General features: G+C 47.3%; 1 protein-coding gene across 1 annotated transcript; it reads right to left on the bottom strand.

Moving 5' to 3' along the window:
• Positions 1-1383: 1383 nt before the first annotated feature.
• On the bottom strand, positions 1384-20950 carry LOC141172486 (arylacetamide deacetylase-like 4). The gene is made up of 4 exons (XM_073656748.1): positions 20694-20950; positions 18632-18854; positions 16191-16254; positions 1384-2372 (listed from the first exon to the last, which is right to left on the bottom strand). The coding sequence occupies exons 1-4, from the start codon at positions 20868-20870 to the stop codon at positions 1616-1618; spliced, it is 1221 nt and encodes a 406-aa protein (XP_073512849.1). The 5' UTR covers positions 20871-20950; the 3' UTR covers positions 1384-1615.
• Positions 20951-21296: the final 346 nt, after the last annotated feature.

Genomic DNA, 21296 nt, shown 5'->3' with positions numbered 1-21296 from the left:
GCGCATGCACTAAGTGCATGGGCTGGAAAACATTTACCCCTGGGGGGTATACTTTTATATCAAAGAATGTTAGAGGTAGGCCTCTAAAAATTCTTAATGTGGGCATCATAAACACTCTTAAAAAAAATTAATGGGGGGTTGCATGATCACCCTGTTAATATGGTGGTGGAGGAGAAGGAGGACGACGACATAAAAAAGACAAAATCCTGAAGCGTATACTCATGTTTAGATGGGAAGGGGTGCATGGGAATAGACCAGAAAAAAAACCACTGGATTTGATTATATGCTCCTCTGCTATCACCCGGTGGTGTCGAGAATTCTGGGCCAATCTAGCCCTTGTTCATTTTGATAAGAGTCAGCCTGTCAGCATTTTGAGTTGACAGGCGGATGCGCCTATCAGTTATAATTCCACCAGCGGCACTAAAAACCCGCTCTGACAAAATGCTAGCAGCAGGGCAGGCCAGGACCCCCAAGGCGTAGAGAAATAGTTCATGCCACGTGTCCAGCTTGTAGGTAGATAATTAGCGTGCACTTTGTCTATACTAAAGGAGGTGCTGATGAAACGGACTTGTGATGCCCGGAAAATGCATAAACGTTAATTCATCGCACACTCAAACTGCTATTACAGTGTATATTTATTTACAGGCAAAAAATCAAAACAATGGTAAAAGGCGGCAGTAGACGTTTCGGCCACAGAAAGGCCTTATTCATTACGTCGCTACTGCAAGAAAAATACATAACATCAGAATAAGAACAAAGCCGTAAATTAATGAATTACAAAAAGTACAAAAATTTCCAAATAGTGGGAAATGGAGGATAATTATGACGGAGAAAGGGAGGTGGTTAGTAAATGGGGGAAGACAAGGAAGAACAGGGGTACATTTGTAGCATAAATACAAATATTCATATATACACTTATACGCCTTCAGGATTGCTTTGATTTTTTGCCTGTAAATAAATATACACTGTATTAATGTTTATACGTGTCCAGCTTAGATACCCAATAGTTCTAAGGCACAGAGGAATCACGGAGGACGCTGGTACGGTCGGCAAGGTACTCCTTCAGCATCTTCCAAAAGTTTTCCCTCCTTGTCTGAGTACCCCGCACATCAGGGCCTGGGCGGTGGGAGGGTCTGAGAAAACTGTCCCAGACCTTTGATAGTGTTCCCCTGCCTCTGCTGCATCTGGAGTGTGTCTCCCTTGTGTCTACTCCTCGGTTATCCAAGGAACTGTGACCTCTGGCGCCAGCTACTTCTCCTCCTTTAAGCACTGTGCCAAGCATTTAAACATTAAGTGAACAGGTATATACGTATAATACAGACAGCGCTGCTGTTGGGAAACAGTAGTTCCATACTCATGGAAAAGGTCAAGTAGATTTTTATTGATGCGTTTCAGGTTTGGACAGAACCCTTTTTCAAAACAAACTACAGATTACATAACATTAACACATCATCATCATGTATGGACTTCGACTATCGATACTTTATTGAGATAACCCTTCAATAAAAGGTTACAATTTTGTAATTGGTCTGAAAATAAAAAGCTGAAGTCCATCATTTGATACAGAATAAAATTTTGGGTTATCTAAACACCAATTTTTCACTTGTACAAGTTATCAAAGTTTTTTTATATAAGTAATAACATTATCCAGAGCCAGCTTTCCAGCCACCCCATCAGGTTGATCAAAAAAGCTGACAATTCCATGGAAGCCATCTTTAACATGATACCATGTGACCGGGACTCCATTGTCCTCCAGCCTTTTCTTGTATAGTATCCCATCATCGCGGAGAACATCAAACTCGCATGTTAGTATGTAGGCCTGTGGCAGTTGCCGGATCACAGCATCATCAGACAACAAAGGAGAACATGGACGGTCAAGAACTTTCCTAACTTTCTCATAAACATCTTTACTAAAGGGTGCCATGATGTGAGGTTTGTAGCCTTTGACCTTAAATTCTTCAGAACTCAACCACTTACTTAATTTTTGTCTTATCTCAGGAGGTACATGGCTGCCCTTCATCATTTCTTTTGATAAAGAGAGATCACTACCTATGTAGGTCAGTGAGTAGTATAAAGCATTTTCTCGGAGTAATAATGGGACCATCTTGTTTTGTTGGTAAGATGGTACATTGAAGTCCGCCTTCTGGACCGAAGGGTATATCATCACCTGGGCAAGCGGCTTTGGAATATCTGATCTGCCCACAAGAGCTTGACAAACCCCAGCTGTAAGATTGCCCCCGGCACTGTCTCCACATATTATAACAGAAGAAGGATTGACTCCATAATCTTGTGCCGTCTTCAGAAAGTGAACTGTAGCCAACATACAGTCATCCAATGCAGCTGGACATCTGTGTTTTGGTGCCAGACGGTACCTAAAATTATTAATCAAAATGTTTTTAGGAAACAAGGGTAAATGCCTAAATATTATAAGATACTCACAGGCATTGTTGGCTACAACGTGCTTGGAAAACGTGTTATCCAAGCATGTTTGGGTTATATCTAACAAATAGGCAATCCTCACATGTGTTGCGGCCATCTACTACCGCAAAACATGCAGTCACAGGGACTCAAACATATCAGAACACGCCCAAGATACTCGGATATCACCCGAGCATGCTCGGATAACACGTTCGCTCATCACTTTTTCCTACCTCTACCAAGTCTGAAGGCACTCTGCTTAAGGTATTATTAATTACTCCTGCATTGTTATACCATGCCCATTGACAACAATTCATGGTCAGGCTTTTTTCTCCAGAGAGAGAGAGATTTCTGCAGTTAATCTAAGCCCAAATGATTAGAGTTGGGTCCCGAGGTGGGGACCCCCGCAATGATCAAAATGTTTACGCCACATGGACAGAAGTTGTATTAAAGGGGTTGTCCACTATTAGGACAACCCCTTCTTAAACTAAATGTCCGGCCCCAATAAATTAAAAACACCTATACCAGGGGTCCTCAAACTACGGCCCGCGGGCCACATGCGGCCCGCGGAGGACATTTATCCGGCCCGTCGGGCTATGGGCGGAGGAGAGGAGAGCGGTGTCAGCGCCCGCCCTTCTCCCACCGCTTGCTCAGGGCCCCGGCAGGCGGATACTTACCTCTCCCCGTGCCTCTGCAGATCCGCTGTCTTCCTGCTCTGCGCTTCCTGTGACGTCTCAGGTCAGAGGGTGCAGTGACGTCTTTACACCGAGTCCTCCCGAGTGCCGTCACAGGCAGCGCAGAGCGGAACGCCGCCGCCGCGACGCTGGAGTCTACACCAGAGTAGAGTAGAGCAGCGGCAGCAAGTGAGAAGTGAGGTGAGTATTGGATTTTTTTTTTTTTTTTAATGTATGGAGGCATAGGTCATTATATGGGGGGTGACATCCTGCAAGGGGTATAATATGGGGGGGTGACATCCTGCATGGGGCATGATATGGGGGGTGACATCCTGCATGGGGCATTATATGGGGGGGTGACATCCTACAAGGGGTATAATATGGGGGGTGACATCCTGCATGGAGCATTATATGGGGGGTTGATATGCTGCATGGGGCATTATATGGGGGGGTGACATACTGCATGGGGCATTATATGGGGGGGGTGACATGCTGCATGGGGCATTATATGGGGTGGGTGACATGCTGCATGGGGCATTATATGGGGGGGTGACATGCTGCATGGGGCATTATATGGGGGGGTGACATGCTGCATGGGGCATTATATGGGGGGGTGACATGCTGCATGGGGCATTATATGGGGGGGTGACATGCTGCATGGGGCATTATATGGGGGGGTGACATGCTGCATGGGGCATTATATGGGGGGGTGACATGCTGCATGGGGCATTATATGGGGGGGTGTGACATGCTGCATGGGGCATTATATGGGGGGGGTGACATCCTGCATGGGGCATTCTAAAGACAAGAGAGTGATATCCTGCATGGGGCATTATATGGGGGGGTGACATGCTGCATGGGGCATTATATGGGGGGGTGACATGCTGCATGGGGCATTATATGGGGGGGTGACATGCTGCATGGGGCATTATATGGGGGGGTGACATGCTGCATGGGGCATTATATGGGGGGGTGACATGCTGCATGGGGCATTATAAAGACAGGGGAGTGATATCCTGCATGGGGCATTATATGGGGGGTGACATACTGCATGGAGCATTATATGGGGGGTGACATCCTGCATGGGGCATTATATGGGGGGAAAGGGACATCCTGCATGGGGCATAATATGAGGGGGTGACATGCTGCATGGGTCATAATATGGGGGGGGTGACATGCTGCATCGGGCATTATATGGGGTGTGGCATCCAGCATGGGGCATTATAAGGGGTGGAACAGCCTGCATATGGCATTATAAGGGGGAAACAGCCTGCCTATTGGGAACATTTATCTGCCCATTGAGGACCTATGCTGCCTATTGGGGATATTTACCTGCCTATTGGGGATATTTACCTGCCTATTGGGGACCTATGCTGCCTAATGGGGACCTATGCTGCCTATTGGGTACATTTACCTGCCTATTGGGGACCTATGCTGCCTATTGGGGATATTTACCTGCCTATTGGGGACATTTACCTGCCTATTGGGGATATTTACCTGCCTATTGAGGACCGATGCTGCGTATTGGGGACATTTACCTGCCTATTGAGGACCTATGCTGCCTATTGGGTACAGTTACCTACCTATTGAAATACCGGTTGATTTAACTTTACTTGTTCTTCATTTTAAATATTGTATTTGTTCCTGTATTGTTTTTTTTTTTACTACAAAATAAGATATGTGCAGTGTGCATAGGAATTTGTTCATAGTTTTTTTTAAAAACTATATTCCGGCCCTCCAATGGTCTGAGGGACCGTGAACTGGCCCCCTGTTTAAAAAGTTTGAGGACCCCTGACCTATACTGTCCTCCCGTACCTGCTCCGTTCCAGCGGTGTCAGCACACGCGGTCCCGGGGCTGTGATGCGGTGGAATGACACGTGATGCCCAGCACCCAATCAGTGCTGGCGTCACTGTCCCCGCCTTCGGACAAACTGAACATGAAGAGGAAGTCCAGAATCGGCTGCAGCCCTGGCTTCCTCTTCATGTTCAGTTTGTCCAAAGGTGGGGACAGTGATGCCAGCACTGATTGGACGCTGGGCATCACGTGTCATTCCACTGCATCACAGCTCCGTTGTAACAGGCCAGATTAACCCCCCGCCCAGAATATACCCGGGGTTAAAGTGGCCTAGGCCAGATTATACCCCGGGTATATTCTGGTCTAGGCAAAACTATACCCCGGGGTATAAATTGGCCTAGGCTAGTTTATACCCCTCTGGGCCAGAATATACCCCGGGTATATTCTGGCCTAGGCCAAACTATACCCCGGGGTATAAATTGGCCAAGGCCAGATTATACCCCTCCGGGTCAGAATATGCCCCAGCTGCTGTAGATCAGATTTTTCAGGCTTTTGAGAACCATTGAGTGATATACTCAATAACGGGGCCCCAGGCAGAGCATGGGGCCCCAGGCAGAACACGGGGGCAGAGACAGCGCACAGGGGGGCAGAGACAGCGAACAGGGCCCTTGTGCGCTGTCTCTGCCCCGCTGTGTGCTGTCTCTGCTCCCCTGTTCGCTGTCTCTGCCCCCCTGTGCGCTGTTTAGGACCCACTGTGCGATGTCTGGGGCCCCATTCTGGAGTATATCACTCAAGCCTGTGCGATGTCTGGAGCCCCTGTGCGATGTGTGATGTCTGGGGCCCCTGTGTGACGTCTGTGGCCCCGTTCTTGAGTATATTAAAGATTAAAGTATGTTAAAGATCAGATTTTTCACATTTATGAGCACCAATGAGTGATATACTCAAGAATTACATAATTTTTCAACATTTTATTGTTTAAAACTCTAAACACACAGACTTTTTTTTACTTCATCCAGAAAACCTTGACGGTTCATAAAAAAACTTGACTGTTCAGGATATAATAAAAGTCATAACATTCTGAAACCTTGAACTTATAAAGGTACCTTTACATGGGGCGATTATTGGTTCCAGAGAGGCTTTCGGCCAATAATCGTACACATGGCTGGTGACAGGACACTACAATATAAACGTTCAAAGGTAAACACTGATAATAACATTAAAATGAACATGCTTGTTTTCAAGATAAAGTGCATGTTCTGTTGTTGACTGCAGATTGAAGCTTGCGGGATAGGTCAATCAATCCATGGTGTCACCGACTTTTGTGTGGATGATGATGTCACAACTCAACAGATTTGCTGTGGCCATGATTTCTGCATCAGTTACCCAGACTCCATCATGAGAGATGCCAGAGGTGTTCACATATTCATTCACATCTTGATTAAAGTAGCCCTGTAGTTTTTTGGACAAGTCAGTTTTCATGTGGTGGATGACTTTAGCTCTGAGAAGGGAGTAGCTGTCCTCTGTTCCTGTCAGGATATAGCTGATGGCCCGAAAGTAGCAGTTCCCATCACCTTTGGTTTTATGTGTACGCCATGGTTGTCCAAGATCTCTTGTGCATCCAAAGTACACAACCCTACTAAACGTAAGGTCAAGAGTTGTGGTAAGATACTTCCTTCCTGAACTTGGTAGTGGGTTGAAAGTCTTGCTTTGCTTCTGTTTCTGTGTGGCAGAGTCACTGGGACAGTCATCAGGGGACTGGGGTGGTAGGGAAGTCTCTTCATCCTGGTAAATCTTAAGGTTGCTCACATGGTAGGTGTTGCATAGTATCTTGCCAGTCTTATTGTTCTTAAGTTTGGTTAAGGATTCTACAAATAAGTAGAGTCCAACCTAGCGTGGTTCTGTTAGAAGTCTCCTGTTAGTTTTTTTCTATTTTGGTCACGTGACCTGCTACCTATTTATTCTAGCTCCGCCCTTCTGGCTTTGCTGGACTTCAGTGTTATTTGACTTTCTATCTAGCCAGGTGCTTTTGTACCTATCTCTCTAGTTCGTTTGGTCCTTTGGACCTCTAAGTACTTTTTGTCTGTTTGTCTTTTTGCTCCGCTACAACATCTGCTAGGAGGTGTCCAATTTTGTCCCAGTCCTTAGTACTTTTAGGGACCCCTCCCTTTATTCTATAGGTCTGCGTTCAGACTAGCTGAGGACGAAGGCAGGTCTGTTCACAAGGAACAGGTCGCCCGCTGCAACGTAGGGAATTAGCTTAGTCTTATTGTAGGGACAGATTCCCTTTCTTTCCTTAGTTCTTGTAGCAGATCATAACAGGTTCCATCTTTGAACCCATGCGATGAATATAACATTGATTCTTGATATAAACAATGGTGCCAGCAGTGATTTCTTTGTTGCTGTTGTGTCGGCGATCAAAGGCACACTTTTGGTGTTCCTGAGCAGAATGGATGTTAGTACTTACAGTTTAGTGGATCCTGTTATGAATGGTTGTGAGTGTATTTAGCATGTTTGAAAGAAACATGACATCCACAGTGCTGTCTCTGCCCCCCTGTGACCGGCCTGCGGAACCTGTGTGTTGCCTGGGGCCCCTGTGCACTGACTGGGCCCCCGTTATTAACTAAATCACTCAATGGTTCTCAAAAGCGTGAAAAATCTGATCTACAGCAGCTGGGGTATATTCTGACCTGGAGGGGTATAATCTGGCCTAGGCCAATTTATACCCCAGGGTATAGCAGAATATACCTGGGGTATAATCTGGCCTAGGCCACTTTAACCCCGGGTATATTCTGGGCGGGGGGGGGGGTTATCTGGCCTGTTACACCGGGACCGCGTGTGCTGACACCGCTGGAACGGAGCAGGTACGGGAGGACAGTATAGGTGTTTTTATTTTATCGGGGCTGAACAATTACTTTAAGAAGGGGTTGCCCTAGTAGTGGACAACCCCTTAAAGCGGATCACAACTTTAATACCATTATTTTAAAGTAATACGCAGGCCATTGATTATGCAGTAAATCATGTAGCAGCCTCCTTTTTCAAAAATAAGAGTTAATAGATACCTATCTTGTGATATAGCCAGCACCTACCTGTAACTGCAGTGATCAGAGCTAGATCCAATCATTGCAGTTTACACCCACCATCTGCCACCCTGTGCCCCCCTTTTATTTCACATTTCATGGTATATTATATAGAAGCATTCAAAACTGCAACTTATTTATGGCCCTTGGAAAAATGGAATGAAAAACGATCGAAATGAAAAAAAACAAAACAGAACATTTCTGCAAAGAAAAAGCAATTATAGAGATTCTGTCAGCAGGATATCACACCCCTAAACTATTTATGAGCACATGTAGCACTTTCAAAGACAAGTCCAGCAATACCTTTACATGGCCAGTCCACTCCTCTGTTACTAAGAAATCAACGTTAGAATTGATATGCAAATGAGGCTGATCTTAAGCCTCTGTCACTCCAGCTCTATTCCCTGCCCAGCGCCACCTTCTTCTTCTTGAATGACAGCCTCTATATTGTGTGACTTTAAGCAAAGGAGTCCGTCAGTCAAGCAGGAGGAAGCAATGCTGTGTCTGGAATAGAGCTGGAGTGACAGAGGCTTCAGATCTACCATAGCTCTTCAGCCTCATTTCAATATCAATTCAAATGGTGATTTCTCAGTAGCGGACTGGTCATGTTAAGGTATTGCTGAACATGTCTTTAGAAGAAATACAGTGGGTACGGAAAGTATTCAGACCCCTTTAAATTTTTCACTCTTTGTTTCATTGCAGCCATTTGGTAAATTCTAAAAAAGTTAATTTTTTTTCTCATTAAAGTACACTCTGCACCCCATCTTGACTGAAAAAAAAAACAAATATAGAATTTTTTGCAAATTTATTAAAAAAGAAAAACTGAAATATCACATGGTCATAAGTATTCAGACCCTTTACTCAGTATTGAGTAGAAGCACCCTTTTGAGCTAGTACAGCCATGAGTCTTCTTGGGAATGATGCAACAAGTTTTTCACACCTGGATTTGGGGATCCTCTGCCATTCTTCCTTGCAGATCCTCTCCAGTTCCGTCAGGTTGGATGGTGAACGTTGGTGGACAGCCATTTTCAGGTCTCTCCAGAGATGTTCAATTGGGTTTAGGTCAGGGCTCTGGCTTGGCCAGTCAAGAATGGTCACAGAGTTGTTCTGATGCCACTCCTTTGTTATTTTGGTTGTGTGCTTAGGTCATTGTCTTGTTGGAAGGTGAACCTTCGGCCAAGTATGAGGTCCAGAGAACTCTGGAAGAGGTTTTCATCCAGGATATCTCTGTACTTGGCAACATTCATGTTTCCTTCAATTGCAACCAGTCGTCCCTGCAGCTGAAAAACACCCCCATAGCATGATGCTGCCACCACCATGTTTCACTGTTGGGATTTTATTGGGCAGGTGATGAGCAGTGCTGTTACGGATCCGGGTGGTGGAACCTCTGTGCTGGGATGCAAGGAGGGACCAGAGGGGCGTAACTAAGTGCCTACTCGGACCGACCCTGGTCGCACGGCGGCTTAGTCGACTCCATGAACCAAGGAGGGACCGGGCAGGCGGACCAGGTGCCACTCTGGGACTGACCTTGTGTGAGAGCAGGCGACTCCCACGGGTCAGATGGCTGAAGCTGACAGGTACAGTGGGAGAGCATGGCAGGTAGCCTGATGGGTGATTCGAGTTGGCAAGCAGGCGGGCACGGCAGGTAGCCAGGCGGGTGATTCGGGTTGGCAAGCAGGCGGACACAGCAGGTGGCCTGACAGGTGATCCGGGTAGGCAAGCAGGCGGACACAGCAGGTGGCCTGACAGGTGATCCGGGTAGACAGGCAGGCTGGTGGGCATGGCTGATAGACAGGCTGGCAGGCACGGCTAACAGGCAGGCTGGCAGGCACGGCTAACAGGCAGGCTGGTGGACACTGGAACCTGAGGGCTGAGGAGAGTGTTAGCACACAAACAACAACCTTGCACATGCACCTCCATTTTGGAGGAGGTGCTTAATATAGGAGTGGTCCTCCGGCCATTGGCTGAGGACTCTTTAGGACGGCGCGCGCGGCCCCTTTAAGAAGGAGGGAGCGCGCGCGCACACGCCCTAAGCACAGTCCCCCGGGAAGCTGTGCGTGGTGCGCGCAACAGCAGCAGCAGGAGCAGGGGAGCTGGAGGACGCCGGACCGGGGAATGGCGTCTCTGCCCGGCAGGAGGCAGAGACGCCGACGCTACAGTACCCCAACCTTTACGCCCCCTCTTCTTTAGGCCCGCAAGAAATTTTTCAAGAAGACGAGGGGCATGAATGTTCTCCCTGTGCTTCCAAGATCTTTCCTCAGGACCAAACCCCTTCCAATCCACAAGAAAGAAAGTCTTTCCTCTTACCCTCTTGATGGCCAAAATGTTCTCTACCTCAAAGACGTCCTCAGCGGAGACTGGAGCTGGAGCGGTACCTGGATCGTCAGAGAAAGAATTAAGGACAACACTTTTGAGGAGAGACATGTGAAAGGAGTTGGGAATCCGTAAGGAGGCCGGGAGTTTCAGCTTGTAAGCCACTGGATTTATTTGGTTCAGAATCTCTAACGGACCGATGAACCACAGACCCAACTTATATGATGGTATCTTGAGACGGACATATTTGGAGGAAAGCCAGACCTTGTCTCCCGGATTGAATTGAGGCGGATCCAGACGTCTCTTATCAGCATGCTTCTTCATATGCTCGGAGGACTGAAGAAGCGCAGATCTAGTGTCCTCCCAAATCGCAGAAAATTCACTGACGAGAGACTCCACAGCAGGATTGTCCACTGAAGCGGAGACGGGAAACGGAATCCAGGGGTGCTGACCGTAGACCACAAAAAACGGAGACTTAGCAGAGGACTCACTCACATGGTTGTTATAGGAAAACTCTGCCCAGGGCAGGAGCTCAACCCAATCGCTATGGTGAGCATTGACAAAGTGCCGAAGAAAGCTGGTAAGGATCTGATTGATACATTCCACTTGACCATTGGACTGATGATGATAGGCATAAGAGAAATCCAAAGAGACATCCAGCAGCTTGCACGTGGCTCTCCAAAAGCGAGAAGAGAACTGAACTCCTCGGTCCGAGACAATGTGGAGGGGTAAGCCATGGAGAGGGAAGATGTGACGGATAAAGTCCTTAGCCAGCACAGGTGCAGGCGGAAGACCAGGTAGAGGAGTGAAGTGAGCCATCTTGGAGAAGCGGTCGGCGACCACCCAAATGACAGTAGAACCGGCCGATACTGGAAGATCCGTGATGAAATCCATTGCAATATGTTGCCACGGAGTGGAAGGCACAGGAAGAGGAAGGAGACGACTTTGTGCAGGGTGGGCCAGCAATAGTGCTGGGCAATGAGCAGAAGTGTCTTCCTCTGGCCGGCATGGCCAGCCAGTTTGGACGAATGGCCCCAGAGTAAGACCCTCTTCCGATCCTGAGCCGCTACAAAGGTCTTACCAGGAGGTAGATGAGACAGGTCAAATGGAGCAACAGTCATTATTCTGGAGGGATCAATGATGTGTAGAGGCTCCTCCTCCGGGTCGGAAGACAGAAAAGAGCGGGATAGAGCATCGGCTTTAATGTTCTTGTCTGCCAGGCAGTAATGGAGATTGAAGCAGAATCGAGCCAAGAACAAAGACCGTCTTGCCTGATGCGGGTTTAGTCTCTGGGCGGTCTGCAAATACGCAAGGTTTTTATGGTCAGTGTAGATGACCACCCGGTGCAGAGTCCCCTCAAGCCACTCCTCCAGCGCTAATTTGATAGCCAGCAGTTCTCGATCTCCTATGGAGTAATTACGCTTGGCCAGAGAGAAGAGTTTGGAGAAGAAGCCGCAGGTCGCCATTCGCCCGGACTAGGATTTCTGCGCGAGCACTGCTCCGACTCCGGAGGAAGAGGCATCAACCTCCAGGAAGAACTGTTTATTGCCATCAGGATAGTGTAGCACTGGAGCGGAGGAGAAGGCTTATTTAAGAGAGATAAAGGCATTCTCTGCCTCGGGAGACTACTCCCTGGGATTTGCTCAGTTACGGGTAAGAGCAGAGATGGGAGCTGTCCGGGAGGAGAAATGAGGAATGAAAAGACGGTAATAGTTAGCGAATCCCAGAAACCGCTGAATAGCCTTCAACCCCTCAGGTTGGGCCACTTTAAGACGGCAGACACCTTCTCGGAATCCATCTGCAGTCCGGTCTCAGAGATGATATACCCCAGAAATGGCAGGGAGGTCTGCTCAAAAAGGCATTTCTCGTACTTCGCGTACAGGCGATTCTTCCGGAGCCTTAGCAGTACCTGACGAACATCCCTCCGGTGAGAGGGCAGATCAGGGGAGAACACCAAGATATCGTTCAGGTACACCACCACGCAGGAATACAGGAGATCTCAAAAGCTATTGATCACCAACTCCTGGAAGACTGCTGTAGGATTACAGAGACCGAAGGGCATCACGCGGTACTCGTAGTGACCATCCCGGGTGTTGAATGCCATCTTCCACTCGTCTCCCTGGCGGATCCGGGCCAGATTGTACGCCACACGCAGGTCAAGCTTAGTGAAGACCTTTGCTCCTTTTAGGCGGTCAAACAGCTCCAAGATGAGAGGCAGGGGGTACTTATTCTTGATGGTAATCTGGTTTAGGCCTCTATAGTCGATACAAGGATGAAGAGAGCCGTTCTTCTTGACGAAGAAGAATCCTGCTCCAGCCAGAGAGGTGGATTTCTGGATAAATCCCTTAGCAAGATTTTCTTCAATATATTCAGACATGACACGGGTCTCGGCCAGCAACAAAGGGTAGTTTCGCCCGCGAGGAGGTGAAGCACCAGGTATTAGGTCGATGGGGCAATCATACAGCCTATGAGGTGGTAGTGTTTCTGCCTCCTTTTTATCAAAAACGTCCGCATAGGACCAGTAGGGTGCTGGCAGGCCAGGTAGATTAGCTGGAGTAGACGGGGGTCGAGCAGGACGAACTGGAAACAGACAGGTCTATTGGCATTCCTGACCCCAACGGAGCACCACTCCCGAGCTCCAATTCAGGACGGGCTCATGTCTCTGTAACCAAGGCAGGCCAAGCAAGATGGGATGAGAGAGACCGGACAGTACGTAAAAGGAGATCTTCTCCGAGTGCAGCATTCCCACCTGAAGAGTTACCGGCTCAGTGACCAACAAGATGGTTTCAGGGAGAAGCTTTCCATCCATAGAGGAAACTGCTAAAGGTTCCGCCAGACGTATGGTAGGAATCTGAAAATGCTCCACGACGGCCTGTTGGATGAGATTCCCAGCGGCTCTGGAATCCAGATGGGCAGTCTCGAAGAAGCGGGTCTCACCACTGGTAACGGAAACTGACAGAGTCAAGGGTGGAGAGGAAGAACTCTTGCCTAGGACGACCTCTCCGAGAGGTCCTAGACACTGGAGTCTCCCGGTCAAGAGCGGATCTGATGCTCAATATTGCCACAATAGAAGAAACTCCCCTCGGTACGACGGGTCTCCTGGTGAGACTTGACCATTTTGACTTGGTCAATTTGCATCGGCTCTGGAGAAGACACCCAGGGGAGTGCAGGTTGCGAGACTGGACTTTGGAGGATGGGAGCGAGGTGCAGAGGTTTCCTCTCATGGGTCATCTCCTTAGCGCGTTCCAGGAAACAGATGTCAATCCGGGTAGTTAATGATTCCAGGTCGTCCAGGGAGGGAGGTATGTCACGACCGGCTAGCTCATCCTTGATCCGTCCTGAAAGGCTCCCCCAAAAGGTAGACACCAGGGCCTCATTGTTCCAGGCAAGTTCAGATGTGAGTGTTCGGAAACATACGGCATACTGGCCCACAGTGAGACTACCTTGGCGGAGTCGGAGAAGTGAGGAGGCAGTAGAAGATTTTCGTCCGGGCTCATCGAAGGCCACGAGGAAAGCCTGAAGATCGGACACCAGAGGATCCCCTCTCTCCCACAGAGAGTTAGGCCACGCCAATGCCTCTCCGGTGAGGTGAGACATGAACGCCACCTTGGCCCGGTCGGAGGTGAACTGGTGTGCCAGGAGTTCAAAGTGCAGCGTGCACTGATTTATGAAGCCCCGACATAGGACGGGGTCACCACCAAAACGTGGAGGCGCAGAGAGCCGGGGTCCAAAGCCGGGTGCCACAGCGCCACTCGGTTGAGGTGCCGCTCGGTTAGAGGCGGACACAGTCGGGGTGGACAGCGCGTCCAGGTGGGAGTTGACTGCCCGCAGATAGGACAGGATAGTATCCTGTTGGGATCTCTGGTGAGAGACCTCTTGGTACAGGTCAGAGAACGAAGGAGCCTGGGAGTCACCGGGCTCCATGGCCTGTGCAAACTGTTACGGATCTGGGTGGTGGAACCTCTGTGCTGGGATGCAAGGAGGGACCAGAGGGGCATAACTAAGTGCCTTCTCGGACCGACCCTGGTCGCACGGTGGTTTAGTCGACTCCGTGAACCAAGGAGGGACCGGGCAGGTGGACCAGGTGCCACTCTGGGACTGACCTTGTGTGAGAGCAGGCGACTCCCACGGGTCAGATGGCTGAAGCTGACAGGTACAGCGGGAGAGCACGGCAGGTAGCCTGACGGGTGATCCGGGTTGGCAAGCACGGCAGGTAGCCAGGCGGGTGATCCGGGTTGGCAAGAAGGCGGACACGGCAGGTAGCCAGACGGGTGATCCGGGTTGGCAAGCAGGCGGACACGGCAGGTGGCCTGACAGGTGAACTGGGCAGACAGGGAGGCAGCACGGCTGACAGACAGGCTGGCGGGCACGGCTAACCGACAGGCTGGGGGACACTGGAACCTGAGGGCTGAGGAGAGTGTTAGCACACAAACAACAACCTTGCACGGGCACTTCCATTTTGGAGGGGGTGCTTTATATAGGAATGGTCCTCCGGCCATTGGCCGGGGACTCTTTAGGACGGCGCGTGCGGCCCCTTTAAGAGGGAGTGAGCGCGCGCATGCGCCCTAAGCACAGTGCCCGGGAAGCTGCGCGCGGTGCGCGCAAAAGCAGGAGCTGGAGGTCGCCGGAGCAGGACCGCTGTGGTGAGGGGAACGGCGTCTCTGCCTGGCAGGAGGCAGAGACGCCGACGCTACAAGTGCCTGTTTTCTCCACACATTCCGCTTAGAATTGTCACCAAAAAGTTCTATCTTCATCTCATCAGACCAGAAAATCTTCTTATTTCTCTTAGTCTGGGAGTTCTTCATGTGTTTTTGAGGAAACTCTATGCGGGCTTTCATATGTCTTGCACTGAGGAGAGGCTTCCGTCGGGCCACTCTGCCATAGCGGCCCGACTGGTGGAGGGCTGCAGTGATAGTTGACTTTGTGGAACTTTCACCCATCTCCTTACTGCATCTCTGGAGCTCAGCCACAGTGATCATGGGGTTCTTCTTTACCTCTCTCACCAAGGCTCTTCTCCCACGATTGGTCAGTTTGGCTGGACGGCCAGGTGTAGAAAGACTTCTGGTGGTCCCAAACCTCTTCCATTTAAGGATTATGGAGACCACTGTGCTCTTAGGAACCTTGAGTAATGCAGAAATTCTTTTGTAACCTTGGCCAGATCTGTGCCTTGCCACAATTCTGTCTCTGAGCTCCTTGGGCAGTTCCTTTGAGCTCATGATTCTCATTTGGTCTGACATACACTGTGAGCTGTGAGGTCTTATATAAACAGGTTTGTGCCTTTCCAGATCAAGTCCTATCAGTTTAATTAAACACAGCTGGACTCCAATGAAGGAGTAGAACCATCTCAAGGAGGATCACAAGGAAATGAACAGCATGTGACTTAAATATGAGTGTCTGAGCAAAGGGTCTAAATACTTATGCTCATGTGATATTTCAGTTTTCCTTTTTTAATAAATTTGCAAAAATGTCTACATTTCTGTTTTTTTCAGTCAAGATGGAGTGCAGAGTGTACTTTAATGAGAAAAAAAATGAACTTTTTAGAATTTACCAAATGGCTGCAATGAAACAAAGAGTGAAAAATGTAAAGGGGTCTGAATACTTTCCGTACCCACTGTACATGCACATATAAATAATTTGGGGGGCGAAATACTGCTGACAGATTTTCTTTAATTTACTTCCCCATTAGGCCTTGTGTATACAAACTACTAAAGAGAAAAATTTGGACAGTTGCCCCAAACAACCAAATGGACTTCACCTTTATAATTAGATTGATTGCTTGGGACAACACTCTTGGAAATTAGTTGTCACAATACTTGAAGGCTGAAGTGATGAACATTACACATAATTCATCATAACTACAGTATTAGTTTAATTATAACGTAAGGAAATGTTAGCGGAAAGATACCCCCTTACCCAACAGAGACAACCACTGCTCCAGAATATTTTGTTAGGTATCGGCAGAGAGAGTCGTAGGTGTCTAAAACCAAACAAGATATTAGTTATCAGATCTGTTCCATCAATAAAAAAAACAATTCTCTGTTGCATATAGTAACCAGTCATGTTTATATATAGAGAGGATACTAGATGCTACACGGAAGAGAGCCAGATGTATGAGGTACAATTGGCGGCCCCCTGCTTCTACTGCAAATGGAGTTCACAATACCGCTCGTCTTCCAATAGATGACACCACCACTCCTTCCCGCTCAGTATGACTATTATTATTATGCGTTGCATATATAGCGCCATCATTTTCTTCTGCGCTTTACATACATTATAATCACTGTCCCCATTGGGGCTCTCAATCTAAGTTCCCTATCAGTATGTTGTTAGGACAGCGCCGGCACCCCTGCACATGTCCTCTCCCTCCCCCTTGCAGGGACACCGGCGTGTTTACTTACTCACCCGCACTCCCTCGGCGTCTGTTTGCTCCAAGGACCTGTGCACGGCACACGCGTACCCTGACTCTTAAAGGACGAGCGTGTTCTATTGCTAAAGTCGTCCCCAGCCAGCCTATTGGGAGATGCCTTAGCAACTTCAGCTGTCAGTATTGATCCTGCTTCCTAGTTGTAAGGTCCCTTACCTGTGCACTCTGCATCTGATCCTGTCCGTCCCGTCTACCAATCCTGTCAGCCTTGTCTGCACCTGTTCCGGTACGTCCTGCTTTACCTATACCCGAACCCGTCCTGCCTGATCCTACGTCCTGTTCCCAGAACCAGCACCCCTGTACCTGCACCTGTGATCCCATATCTGTGGTCGTCCCGTGTTTCTGTACCAGTACTACCTGTTCCTGATCCTGCATCCGCCTACCAGTTGCGTCTCTCCTGCTATCCAGTTCCTGGCCAGTCCCGCTTCTCTGCCCGTTTGGGGGTCAGCTGCCACGGCTCCGGGATCCGTCCTGGAGTAGCACCTATTATACATCTGGAGCCAAGTCTATCCCCACCATCAGGGACTCTAGTGAAGAGTCAGGTGTTCACCTAGTTACACCCCTCCAGGCTCTCCCTGGACCGTGACACAGTGGTCCCACAACCACGTGCGTAACATATGTCTTTGGAGTGTGGGAGAAAACCAGAGAACCTGTAGGACAACCAAGCAAACACAGGGAGAACATACAAACTCCTTGCAGATGTTTTCCATGCTGGGATTTTAACCCAGTACCCTAGCGCTGCAAAGCAACAGTGCTAACCACTTTATTAAAAAAAAAATGACAAACAAGCAATCTGAACTCCGCTATCTGTGCGCCTACCTGCTGAGCTTTGCACTAATCAGGGGTCTAGGGTCTTAGAACCTGAACCCCACTGATCTACCGGCCATTAAAGTGCCCGGCAAAATTGAAAAAAACAGCTTCATAGTTTAGTTACTCTTTAACCCATAAATCCACTGTAGATTTTTTTATACAGAAGAACATAGGAAGAAAGGAGGAAGCAAAGGTGTGATTGATGATGGAGAGCCAGAGACCGGCATCTGGATCTTTCCATACACAGCAGTGCAGAGAAATCACATCCATGTGGGGAAGAAGAAGAAGGGAGGCAAAGGGCTGGCTGGGGCAGGCAATGTGAGTGGTTCTGCTGTTTGGTAGTTTTAGAGGCCAGCTCTTATATTTTGCCCTATCACAAATAGTGGGCTTATTCTTTCTACCAGATTGAAACCATAAGAGTTTGGGACCCTGTTGCAGGAGTTTCAGTCTTGACCAAGAACAAAAAGATGGTGACCCAGATGACACATGTACAAAATGAACTGAAATGTTCCAGTGAAGAAATAACAGAGCTTAACTTGTACACCTGAGCTTATCGTGCATGTTTATGGTGGAGGTGGGAGAAATAGAGGTCGGTTGAGTTCGTCATCAGCCAGCATCTACCCAATATATATGACCGGCTTTCGTCTTCTTTGGATTAGGGTTCTTACACCTTACATTGCATGGAGTCTTCAACGGACTCAGTTTGTAAAGAGTAATCCTCCCATAGACCACTTCATACAGAAAAAGCTTCTACACGAAATCTGAGATATATAGACATACAGTAGAGGACTCATGCATCTCCAAGACATCTCTATTACTGCACCTTACAAAACGGAATCTACTACTTGGACAGCCCCTTCTTAAATACTGTATTCCCCAGTGTAAAATAAAAATAACAGATACTCATCTCCCAAATGGCACAGAGTCTCTCAAAGCCCGTGTGACATTGTTATGCTACCATTAATGGACTTGCCTCACTCACACTTCCCTCAGGCGAAACTTGGACATCTGAAGGATGTGTCAGAGCTGCAGCCCATCAGTGGACAACCCTTTTAATACAGCTGTGTGCATTCTCCCTTAGACAAATGAATAGCTAAGGATCAACCACTGATTTTCTTACCAATACTTCCAAACATGAATCCTCCTCCATGAAAGAACATGACTCCTTTTCTGCCACGAGCTGAAGTAGATCGGGGCTGGTAGACTCTCACCGGCACTCCTCCAAATTGTAAATCTTTCTTGAAGATCTCTGGATCATCCTTCGGCTTAGGTACTGATATTTTTTGTAAATAATTAATAAGGCGAGGAACGTTCCCTACTCCGAGTTTATCAAGAGCCTTTCCCTACAAAAAAAACTCATATTGCATTTCCCCCAAAAACATTCCGGTGAATTATTAACAAACAACATGATAAATGCTTGATTTTGCAAGTTAAAATTGGTAAAGGTCTTTAGGCACAAAATGATATTTGGTAGGGACCCCCCACTTACCCAGACCATCTGAGCCCTAACGGCAACCACATATTGGACAGCTGTGTGCGTGTGGTTCTCTCCACTGAATTCTGGTGGAACAAGTCTCAGATCACACTGCATTTGAGGCTTCAGTTGTATTTCTCTACTCATGCCTCAGATACATCGGAGTGTTGTATTATATAGTGGCATACATCTCCTATAGGTTCACATTTAAAAACCATATTCCATGTGATAAACAAGATGTCGCTGTAATAAAAAGCATGGCAGACTGTCAACATAAACTGGATCTCTGGATTTCAAAAGTTTGTCACCCAATATGTGAATTGTGGTTATGTTTAGAGCATGTACCATGTCTAAGTACTCAAGTAGACATCTATGTGTTCCATGGCTAGAACCACACCCATGATGGTGTATGGGCTTTTTTTAAGAGAGGAGAGGTGGAGGGATTGCCTACAAAACCCCCCCAAAAAACAGTCATGTACGTATTTTGATTGGATTTGCAGATCAAAATCGCCCATGTGAATTGGTGTGTGAAAGAAATGGATAGCACTTGGATGCTATTCACGTGTCTTCTGAGTGCTGCCAATTTTTATGGTTTAATGGGTAAGAGAAGCTTGAAAATTTTTATATATAATTTTTAAGTCTGACACATGGTTGCAGAGATATGGGCCTCTTTATTTAGTTCTAGTTTTTACGGCCTTTACCAAGATAGCGTGGTTTACAGGGTAATAATGCAGAACAGCCTAAAGACATGTTGTCATGATGCCGTTGTCTGACAACCCAGGACCAAGGGCTCATACCCTGTCCCTAACACTATGGGTGCCCTATCTATCCCTGTTCCCCAGGTGACTTCTAATGGTGAAGATGCTGGGGCCACGTACCTTGCTGTTCTACTGAATCAGCCCTTATCTGTCCCTCCCTCACTCAGGGAAGTCAGGAAGAATAGTCTATGAATATACACAAACCAGACAAACAAGGAAAAACGTACAGGGACAAATGAAAGTACCAACCACACAAAATATTCACTCATAGACAATAGAGGGAAACACCGAAGGAATTAGGAAGGTAAACAAAAATAGAAGAGGATGGGACTATGCACACAACCAAATCTCCAAGCAACAGTCAAAGAAAAACTCTCCTTAATCGACTCGACTGCACTCGTAGATTGCCAGAGCAGAGACGATATAGGAGAGGGGAGTGGCTGATGCTGCACACCTGAGAACTTCCATAAAAATTAGCTTATTGGAAGCACTGAATAAACAGGCAATTATCTCTAGAACAGTATAGCGTTTTTTTAAAAAAAAGAAAAAACAGATTTACGAGAAGCAGCGGCAAAAAAAAAAAAGAATAGGAAATTAAAAAGAACAAAAACTGACCACTTTTGAGCGTTTTTGGGGTAAACTGTTGCAAAACCACAGCAAACTAAGATTTGTCCTCTCTATTTCCTCCTCCCCCTCTCACTCCTCACCTCCCCACACCCTCAAGAAAAAAAAGAACAGAATAGCATAGAAAATGCACGTTTTTCAACCATAAAAAGAGTGTTAATGTAGTCTTATGAAATCCCAATCACTGCATTGATCCCAGCAGCTGACCCGTTGTGCGCTCAGACAGCCAGAATTAAGATTCTGAACTTTGTAAGAAAATAAAATTATAGAAAAAAAACAACAACAACACGGATCAGAAATTCTTTGGGTTCAGGTTATGGACTCACCAGGATGAATGCACCAGTGGAAAATGTATGAATTCTCCGAAGTAAATTAGGATTTGCAACCCCTGATGGGATCTCAACTTTTGAGGATTCATACCAAGTTACTCCCAGAAATATCAAAAGGCACAAGACAAGGAAAGCGCAGATTACACAGAGCGGAGCAGACAATGCGCAGAGCATTCTTGCAGCTTTTTGCTGTTTGTTTCTTCCCCTCACTTCCTGGTTAGCCTCAATCCTTATTGCCAGAAGTAAATGCAGAGAAGCTGAGTATATATGACACTTAAAGGAGCAGTAACACAAGATCTTCATATTCGAAGGGGCAGCTATTCCTTTTACTCCACTTTTTTTTTTGCATAATTTGCGCTTTTATTTTTTCTTTCTTGCATGAACCATGTTAAAGGCTTATTCAAACATCGTATGAGAAAAACAGTCCTAGATTTTATCATTTTATTTTGGTCCGACTTTCATCAGTTTTTCTCACAAGAGAAACAAAAAAAAAAGTTTCTCCACTTTCTCCTATCTAGCAGTCAATGAAAAACAGACAACACTTGGATAATGTCTGAGTGTGGTCCGATTTTTTTTCCCGGACACACAGACTTGCCTTGC

Source organism: Phyllobates terribilis, unplaced genomic scaffold, assembly GCF_046119375.1.
Source record: "Phyllobates terribilis strain yellow unplaced genomic scaffold, ASM4611937v1 Scaffold_12__6_contigs__length_324123572, whole genome shotgun sequence".
Taxonomy (NCBI): Eukaryota; Metazoa; Chordata; class Amphibia; order Anura; family Dendrobatidae; genus Phyllobates; species Phyllobates terribilis.
Note: the sequence above shows the minus strand (reverse complement) of the source record. Positions and strands in the feature narration are given on the sequence as shown.